This window comes from Periplaneta americana, chromosome 2, assembly GCF_040183065.1.
Source record: "Periplaneta americana isolate PAMFEO1 chromosome 2, P.americana_PAMFEO1_priV1, whole genome shotgun sequence".
Lineage (NCBI taxonomy): Eukaryota > Metazoa > Arthropoda > Insecta > Blattodea > Blattidae > Periplaneta > Periplaneta americana.
This window is the reverse complement of record NC_091118.1, coordinates 67,547,078-67,558,025: the sequence shown is the minus strand read 5'-3', so window position 1 is coordinate 67,558,025 and position 10,948 is coordinate 67,547,078. Positions and strand designations below refer to the sequence as shown.

Here is a 10,948-nt window from a genome sequence, read left to right as displayed (position 1 = left end):
AAGTGAAAGTGAGAGAATTGAGATTTTAATAATGATTGGATATGGCGACAGGAAACATATACAAGATGAAGTATATGCACTTTTCAATGAAACACATCCAGATTGGCCTCCTATTTATCAATCTACTGTGAGTAGAATACAAAACAAATTCAATGAAAATAGACATGTGAGAGATGTCCAAAGATCTGGTAGACCATCATCAACTACTGAAGAATTGTAGCTAGACATAACAGTGACAGATGATCCATATTCTTCACTTACTGAATTACAATCTACATTTGCTGTATCGATAACAACCATCTGGAGACTGCTGCGTCGTAATAAATATCATCCTTATAAAGTGTAGCTCTTGCAGGAGCTAATGGAAGATGATAGAGACAGAAGATTGCAAATCTGTAAGGCAGTGACCAACCTCTGCGATAGAGACCCAATTTCTTATCAAGCTTCCTTTTCTCTGATGAATCTACATTTTGTCTGAATGGAGAAGTGAATAGACAAAATTGCAGGTACTGGTCAGAAACTAACCCACGCTGGATGGTAGAAACTCACATGCAAATTTCCTCAGAAGGGTAAATATATGGACAGGGATTCTAAGATGCAGAATTGTGGGCTTCTACTTTTTTATGATACGCTTACTGGGGACCGGTATTTACAATTTTTGCGTGAAGAGTTAACACCAGCCCTTGCTGTTCTTCACTCAAACCACCAGGATCCATACTTATCTAATGAGTCCATCTGGTATCAGCAAGATGGGGCTCGCTCTCTTTATGTTACTCCTGTACAGTAATACCTGAATGAGGTGTTTCCTAATAGATGGGTCGGAAGAAGAGGATTTATAGAGTGGACTGCAATATCACCGGATCTTTCCCCTTTCGATTACTTTCTATGGGGTCATTTGAAATGTAAGGATTTGCTACGAAGCCTGCTGATATTGATGGGTTGAAAAGAAGAATACGAGTGGAGTGTAAAGAAATACCACCAGCAGACATTGAAAATGTTAAACAGGAATTTGTTCTGCATCTTTCACATTGCCAGATCATAAATGGGCAACATTTTGAACATTTAATATTAATTGAACATTTGCTTCTGTAATACGTTTATTTTGACTATTTATTTTGTTACCATAGCAACGTTTATTGTGTAAAACAATTGATAGGTGTGTAACCAAGGAGAATAATAAAAATCTTTCAGATGGTATACAGAAAAAATAAAGAGTATCATTTAAAACTTTTTCCGATGATGTCACAACTCTCACAACAATGATATCAAGAATGATTTGTTTTTATGAAAAATTGTCTTTTAAAATATATTGTTTGCCGTGTCCGAGCATTTTTCGAAAAACATTTCTATTTAGCGGTAACAGAAAATATGCGTCACTTCTGAAACGCCCTGTATATTAATTATTTACGTAATATTAAATATCAATCCAATACCACAGTCTATTATATACAGTCACGAAGGTCAATACGTAGTAAATATGCATCCATAGATAGTTGCTAACCACTAGGATCGCTAATATCGCCTCATTACAGACAAAGCGAAATAGTATCGGCACAGTCTATTGTTCCTAACACTCTCACAACTCAAACTTCGTGACTGTATATACTGGACTGTGCCAATACTTAAGCCTACTTGATTCTCAAATTGTATTTGAACACTTCATAGGGACTCGTATTTGTTATAATCTTCAATAAAGCTAATCGTACTCGCCGCCATTTTAAAGTTAAACATCATCAAATAAAAGATTTTTCAGTTTATGCGGCCTCCTAGTAGGCCTACAATCAGCTGTTCGCTACATGCTATTCTTGAAGGAAATAATGCACAAGATACCCACCGGCAATGGATAGCTTTCAATTGCTGCATGCGTTCTCATTTTTAGTGGAAAGGCATGCACAATTGAATGCGTTTCGTGACTCTTGCATACATCGTTTGAATGTGTAAAGTTGAAAGAAGAGTTGAACCGTGCAGATGCATCTTAATACGAGTAGATACTGAAATGGAGAATGACAGTAGAATGATGGAGATAAACGGGAGAACACAAAGAAGCCGTAGTTCCTTTTCCCGCCGTATGCGTTATCCTCGGTGAACTATGGTAGACGAACTACATAGCACCGCATGATGCTGATAACTGATAATATTGATGATCGAGCAATGGTGTAATGCCGGTAGGGAAAACGGGAACACCCGGCGAAATTCTACAACCATGAACCGTTTTATCCACCATACATACACAGGTCTTCCACTGCAAACCCAGCATTCTCCAAATTTTCCCATTTTCTGCCTTCCTCTTAGTCTCCGCATATGATCCACATATCTTAATGTCGTCTATCATTTGATATCTTCTTCTGCCCCGAACTCTTCTCCTGTTCACCATTCCTAATGTCCAAATATTTGAATTTTTACACTTGTTCAATAATATTATAATCCACAATTAACTTACATCTTGCGGGAAATCGAGAGATTGGCATAGTATTAGATGATATACAATCATGTTAAATTATTTTTGCGGTTATGTTAAACTAGTGGTGGTCCACACCTGTGGAGTAACGGCTAGCACGTCTGGCCGCGAAACCAGGTGGCCCGGGTTCGATTCCCGGTCGGGGCAAGTTACCTGGTTGAGGTTTTTTCCGGGGTTTTCCCTCAACCCAATATGAGCAAATGCTGGGTAACTTTCGGTGCTGGACCCCGGACTCATTTCACCGTCATTATCACCGTCATATCATTCAGACGCTAAATAACCTGAGATGTTGATACAGCGTCGTAAAATAACCTACTAAAAAAAAAAACTAGTGGTGATATTCAAGAAGTTTAACAACCAGTTCTCTCATGTGTACCTATGTTACACATATACGGTATATGTCTATGGTAATTGCAAATATTACCTAGAAATAATAATTTAACAACCGATTCCTCCGAACTGGTGCGAACCGGTCGAATATCACCACTGTGTTAAACTGATGAAATAACCGCTGTAGGCTGTCTTCATTTTCAGTAAACGAAACAACGTCATCTTCATAATACAATTTTTATTTTTTATTATTTTTTTTTTGTTTCCCATGGAGTAATCATTTTTGATTATGACTTTCTTAATTATGTCACGTAGGGTTCGCTTATTCGCGGATGATTGTATGGTATACAGGGAAATAAAAAGTTATGAAGATACTGCTCTTCTCCAGAATGGCCTCAATAGAATAAACGATTGGGCAATAGCCAACAAAATGAAAATAAATTCTCTAAAGAGCAAAGCCATCAGCTTTACAAGGAAAAGAAATAAAATAGTCGCATCGTATACGTTAGGGGGTTAACAAATGTGGAGCTTGTTTCCAAAAGGTACCAAATCCACAATTTTCGAAAAACAAGTTACAAATGGCAGCACATTCTTAGCTATCTCTAGAACGGAAACACTAGCCATTTCTCTCGAAAAAGTACCAAATCATGTATCCAGAAGTCACTGAAAACAGTGTTTTACAGCAGAAAATACCACATCCATGCTGAGTTTGATGCCAAAACATACCAAATCTCTAGCGTGTTCCTATTAGTTCTCGACTTTGTGTCACTGATACGTCACGTGTCATGCAGAAATTTCATTGGCTATTATAATGACGTATTAGTTGTTTGGATTATTGTGACATTAACGAACTTCCATTTTTCAATAATATTATAAATTCTGATTCTATTGTTAGAACAGAGGATGAGGATAACATTGATGTTGATTATGATAATTAGAACAAACATAGCCTCCATTTTATGAAATTTAATTAAGAATGTTTAGTAATATGTAGCCTATTTAATTTTATAGTGCTAATGAATAATTCCTTTACATCTCCATGTATAATACTGAATTATTCCATGCCAATATCAAAGTCATGTTCAGGAGGCTAAGAAAAAAGATTCTTTGTTAGTATGCATGGGCTATTTTGACATTAATAAACTCCAATTTTACAGTAATATTATAAATGTTGAGTCTGTTGTTAGAACGGAGCATGAGGATAACATTGATGTTAATTATGATGATTAGGACAACATACATAGCGTCGTAAAATAACCAAAAACAAAAACAACAAACATAGCCTAATTTTTTTAAATGAAAAATGTTTAATTATGTATTCACTTTTACAGTGATAGTAAATAATTCCTGTACATCCTCATTCATAATTACTGAATTATTTCATGCCAATATGTACCTCATCCAATTGTGTTGCCAAAATGTACCAAATCCAAACTAAAATCATTAATAACTTCCTGAAAATATGTGAAATATCTTAAATATATGCCTAAATATGATTGGTGACACATAAAGAATAGTGACATAAAGCCATAACAATATATAATATTTTTTACAGCTATGAGCAGTTTTTTTCATTTCCTGTAAAATTAGATCTGTTGAATTTGGTACCTTTTGGAAACGAGCTCCACAAATGTAAATACCTCGGAATAACATTTAGCAGCGATCTCGGCTGGGGGGAACACGTTACAGACACAGCGGGAAAAGCATGGAGAGCGTTACACTTTGTGATGAGGGTACTAAGAAAAGGTTCTGATAAATCCAAAGAGATTGCATATAAATCACTAGTACGTCCAGTAATGGAATATGGTGCTGCATATTGGGATCCTTACAGATTAGAACATATTAAGACACTGGAAAAGATTAAATTTTTTTTTTTAATTTTAATAGGTTATTTTACGACGCTTTATCAACATCTTAGGTTATTTAGCGTCTGAATGAGATGAAGGTGACAATGCCGGTGAAATGAGTCCGGGGTCCAACACCGAAAGTTACCTAGCATTTGCTCATATTGGGTTGAGGGAAAACCCCGGAAAAAACCTCAACGAGGTAATTTGCCCCGACCGGGAATCGAACCCGGGCCACCTGGTTTCGCGGCTAGACGTGCTAACCGTTACTCCACAGTGTGGACGGAAAAGATTAAAAAAATACGGGCTCTAAAGTGTTGTCGGAAAAATTCACCATTAAAATGGGACACACTCACGGACAGGAGAACGCGAATTCGATTATGCGCACTGTTCAAAACATACAGAGGTGAGCCTGCCTGGAGAGAAATAAAAAATAGGTTGCAGCCGCCAGATTACTCTTCAAGGAACGACCACTCGTATAAATTGAGGGAAAGAAGGCAGAGGACGGACACTGGAAAGTTTTCTTTTCTCAATCGTACTATCAGGGACTGGAATGCTTTACCTGCAGACTTACTAAAGGCTTTACCAACAACCAAAAATATATTTAAAAATAGGCTTAAGGACTTTGCTAATAGACGGTAATTATACACAGTATTTAAAGGGTGTAAATTATATGTTGTTATTGAAGTGTTGTATCAGTGAAGAATTATGTTGTGTCAGTGAAGTGTGTAGTGTAAGTGAAACGTGTTCCTGTCAGTGAAGCTTTATAGTTTATAGTGGCAGTGCAAAGTATTTGAACAGTGAAATGTTTTTGAAGTTTAGTGAAATCAGGATAGAATCAGTGAAATGTGTCGTAGTTCCAGTGCAGTGAGTGAGTTGACAGCGAAATGAGTGTAATGTTGAAAGGTACTTGTGCAGATATGAACATATCATACTCGTGGGTTTTAGTTCGATCTTGGGTTTAAGATACAAATTAGATTTATTTCAAATGTTCTTTTAAGTGATCGTTTCATTTAATTTAGGATATTCCCTGTTGTTGTTATCATTATTATCATTATTATTATTATTATTATTATTATTATTATTATTATTATTATTATTATTATAAATTATTGTTAGTATTAATTATTAATATTATTATTAATTGTATTTTTAATCAACAAGTTTATTATTGTCATTATTGAGTGTAATTAGTTACCACTACCACCGGGTATATACCCATTGCAGTGTGAATAAATACATAGGCCTACATTATTAAATTAAACAGTAAAAGAGTCTCAAAGAGTCACCTTGTTTTAATTTCCTTCTCTTAGAGTTATTCAGTTACTTAATTTTCCCTTTTCTTAGTTTTAATATATTGTCCGAGTAAATATTTCCTTCAAATTGGTCCACGAAAATTAAAATAAAATGCACCGAGATATCACATGTTTCATATAAACCATTATAGTAGTTTCCTTGAACAATTTGACCTTAAATAATATATTATTTTCATGTCTCTGTTAATGGGACAAAAATTATATAAAATATAAATAATGCACCTAAAGTATCTAAAGTGCCAATTATCTCGGAATTTCTTGTTAAAATTCCCGCTTTAGTGACGTCCTTGTGACGTCAACACCCCTCAATCGATTACATGTAACATTTAGGTTAGAGTGTTAATATTTGTTATTTCAACTCGATACGGTTAAAAAATGTAACATTTTGAAAGTAGTATAACATTCCAGGGAATTCTTTATTATTACTTTTACATAACCGTAGGAATTTAATTATTGTAACATCAAATATAAAATAAATGTATCGATTATGTATACATTCCTTACTTATCATCGTTTGTATATTACCCAAAAGATGGCAGAGCAATACTCACATATGACAGCACATAAACGTTGTCGTGTTAGAAAATTATCTCAGCTGATCGAGTTGGTAGTTGTAATCCATATTTTCTGTAAGAAATTACTTTCATTTGTATGCAGTGATGTTAATATTCGTATTCTTGAACTGTGTATTCTGTAGTTAATGATATAAGAGTGACTGTGCTGACGTGAAAATATAATGTCAATAAAAATAATTTGGAACATCACAGTGCTTTAAAGTAAAATATATTGGCAACATTTTATGAATTTCATGCTCATTCGCTTTAATGGCATTTAAAATATTATAGTACTTAGTGCCCAGGGATCTTGTATGACAAACAGTTTGTGGTTTTATTATGTTTATATTACGTAGTGCTTCTACAAGTTGTGCTGTTTCAAGATACTGTGAACTGCATTGAAATGATGGTGATATTGAGGATCGGTGATTGTGTGTGTCTCTGTAGGATGCTTAAGTTAAATAATTTTCCATGAGTGTAAGAAGATGGCAAAATTGTCCAATTTACCAGAATCAAGATATGCATGGAGCAATTGCACTTATTGCACCAACCTAGACTTCAAAGTGCAACAAGATTTTATTCGGTAAGAAATATTTTTACATAACCTCAAAAGCATTAGTTTACTTCTTAAATACTTGTACCTGTGCCCCATAAAGTGTTAGCAATGTAATTTTCCTTGCATTATTGAACTTAAATGTAGGTTATTTGAAATGCATGTTCTCATAAGGTTTAGATTTAATTTAGGCTCCAGGGAACCTCCACTAAATTTTAGGATGTCTTAAGTTACCAACAGCCTGTTTATCTCTCTTGACTGAAGTGAAGTTTTCTGCACTGCTTTATGAAATCAGAATAAGATTAGACAAACACAGTAAATAATTATTTAAATTAATTTCAGTACCAGAGTGTGAAAACCGTTTCATGTTCAGTACGAAGATTATAAATTATTCTTGTAGTATATTTCAATAAAAGCTCTAATATATCGGTAGGTTATAACATAATGCATATTAATTGCAACTGTTAGAAAAGATTTGCCTTAAAGGCTATACCTATCTCTAGAAATTTTTAAGTAAGTACTCACTTGAATAATTTCAAGGGAAAAATTGCTCCGAGGCCGGGTATCGATCCCGGGACCTCTGGCTGAATGCACCAGCGCTCTACCAACTGAGCTACTCAGGAACTCTACCCGACACCGTCTCAACTGTGTGGACTTGAAATTGTGGTTTTCTGTTAACATACCTACAGTAACATATATAAGCGTATTATGCAAATCTTTCAGGTTAAGCTTCCTGTGAAGCGACGATATCTGGACCCGGAACAGTTTTTCCTTTGAAATTATTCAAGTTTGCATTACAGGGAGCTTTACCTGAAAGCTAGATTTGCATAGACTTCTCATTACGTTTCTGCCCATTAATTTATTTTAACATTTTTGTTTTTCTGTAGTGTACTGTTCATCTTATTGGTGATGCTTGTAGATTTTCTGAGATCTGTGGACCCAGCCCAGGTCGATGGTATTTAAATGTACTTAAATACGACAGGCTCATGTCAGTAGATTTTCTGGCTGGAACCCGAAGGTTCATTGTTGCCCTCACATAAGCCCGCCATCGGTCCCTATCCTGAGCAAGATTAATCCAGTATCTACCATCATATCCAGCCTTCCTGAAATACATTTTAATATTATCCTCCCATCTACGTCTCGGCCTTCCCAAAGGTTTTTTTCCCTCCGACCTCTCAACTAACACTCTACATGCATTTCTAGATTCGCCCATTTGTGCTACATGCCCTGCCCATCTCAAACGTCTAGATTTAATGTTCCTAATTAGCCTATGTCAGGTGAAAAATACAATGTGTTTAGTTCTGCATTGAGTAACTTTCTCCATTCTCCTGTAATTTCATCACTCTTAGCCCCATATATTTTCCAAAGGTATCTTATGCTCAAACACTCTTAATCTCTGTTCCTCTCTCAAAATTAGTGTCCAAGTTCCACAACCATACAGAACAACCGGTAATATAACTGTTTTATAAATTTTAACTTTCAGCCTTTTTGAGAGCAGACTGGATGACAAACGCTTCTCAACCGAATAATAACAGGGCATTTCCCATATTTATTCTGCGTTTAATTTCCTTCCTAGTGTAATTTATATTTGTTAGGCCTACTGTTGCTCCAAGATAGGCTATTTGAATTTTTCCACCTCTTCAAAGGATAAATTTCCAATTTTTATAGGCCATTTTCAGTTCGTACATTATTCTGGTCACGAGACATAATTATATAGGCCTACCTACTTTTTTATATTGCCTTGAACATTGCCGCAAATGCCATCAAACCACAAGCCCAACCATCGTCGCAACCATCTTTACCACCATCAGTCACTGGTATTGTTACTACCACTGTAGCTATCATTACCACTACCTCCACTTCAATCACCAACCTACCATCAGCACCATCATTGTAACGTCATCGCCATTCATCACTACCACAACTAGGCCTATTACTGGTACTACTATTTCCAGAACATAGTCACTAAGAGGCCTACTTCAGCACTGTCATCACTCATCACTAGAGAAGAGAATTTAATGCAAATGCATGTTTTATAGGAACATAGGACAAAGCTCAAACTTAGTACTTATCCATTTCATTACTTTTCGGTTCCAAATAGCCTATGTGTACCTTTTTCCGTGCATATTTGCATGTTTTGGCCTTTTTTTTGGGATAAAAGCATGTATAATGCATATTTAAGCAATTTTTAGCTTAATCATGCATAGGCCTATAATGTACATTACATTCAGTTTAAGTGCATGGACACCTCAGTTCCTCAATTTTTGTGTCCCCTATTTTAGCTTCAGGAATCAGGATAGAAGAAAGAAAAGAAAAAAACTAAATAACATTCAAGTTTGTACCCATAACTTCTTGCGATGTAGAGAAGTCATTCTCTGCCTACAAAAACATATGACTGACTAGCGCAGTAACCTCACAGAAACGAATTTAGAAATGTTGTTAATTATTGTTAAGTTAACTGTGCCAAAAAAAAATGAAATAAAAAATTTGGTACAAAAATGAAAGTTCATATTTTAATGTATTTTTCGCTTGATCGTGCATGTTTCATAGTTTGATAGTGCATGAATGCATGCATATTTTGGGGTTTTATAGTGCATGAAATTCTCATCTCTACTCATCACCGGCAATTGTCAGTAACGCCGCCGCCACCACCACCACCACCACTACTTCCACTGGCTTTGCAAACTCACTACCATTGTCAGATTCCTACAACCACTGCCACCACTAAAACACAATCTCTACCTCCATGGCTATCATTACAGTATTTTCTTCTTCCTTTGTAAGAACGTAGACAGTCCACTGCTGTGGAGTAAAAATTAGCATGCCTGACCATGAAATGAGTGAGCCCAGGTTCAAACCCTGGGCACTTAGGCACGAAAGGTCACTAGAAATTAACGTAGGAGACCATAATGGGCTACCGGTTTCACATGCTGCTGGGTTTGAGTTCGTGAATTTCCTCGGGGACACCATATGATTCCCGAGGTATCAGTAGGCCTATGTAATGTGGCTTAAATCTTGAGAATCCAGCAAAATGTGAGGTGATAACTGAACATCTATGCAACATAACTTATCCTATAGCCTAAGTAGGTTCTGGCCCATTATAATAGGCCTTTGTAATATAATATGTAATACGGCCTATATGCTTATTCAGAAGCATGGGGGTGAAACTGAGATAGGAGTTTTCGTTGCAGACTGTCCAGGCCGTTATTTTGTTGCCCTGCCACCACCATTCCAATGGAATTTTCTGGTTGGATGCTGGTGGGAAAGTCTATTGCTTATGAGATAGCCATACAGAACAACAAAATAGTCATAATATTTGTTTTGAGATGAGGACCTGATGACGATGTTATGATTCATTTGTGTGTTTGTTATTTAAGGAAATAAGTGAACATTTCATCAGAATAACTAATGTTTTATTTATACTTGTTCTGATTAATTTTTTTACTTACCTATTAACTTAATTAACTAACAAATATACAAAAATAACATTCATCTTTAACAAACATTATAAATTTGATTAACAAAACTACCAATTCCTTGCTCAAATGTGAAGATTCACAGCCAGGCCACCAGGAGTTCCTCGGTTGTTCTCTGCTTCTCTGTAATAACATGCGTCCTGGACTTCTATTATTTTGTTGTCCTGTGTTCAGAAGGCAGTATCCAGTCAGAAGTCTGGTTACACATCTTAAGGGGGCTTATACAGTAAGGATCGTGAAAAAAATTTGAAAATTTTTTATTATCTCAATCGATAGAGTATTCTGTTCTATATATATATTTCTAAATTTTCAGATATACTGTATGTTGATAGGGAGGGTGTAACATATGCAGCAGGATGTAAGTTAGACTGACCAGATTTTTTGTGGTCCAGCAGGGGACATCGGCAATTTGAAGAA

General features: G+C 35.7%; 1 protein-coding gene across 3 annotated transcripts in view; it reads left to right on the top strand.

The window, feature by feature from the left end:
- The first annotated feature begins 6,499 nt into the window (after window positions 1-6,499).
- Window positions 6,500-10,948, top strand: part of scat (VPS54 subunit of GARP complex scat) — a 181,425-nt gene continuing 176,976 nt past the window's right edge. For all 3 annotated transcript variants that reach the window (XM_069817917.1, XM_069817916.1, XM_069817915.1), the window contains exon 1: window positions 6,500-7,085. In XM_069817917.1, the coding sequence (XP_069674018.1) occupies window positions 6,988-7,085 (98 nt within the window). In that variant the 5' untranslated portion in view covers window positions 6,500-6,987. The remainder of the gene's footprint in view (window positions 7,086-10,948) is intronic.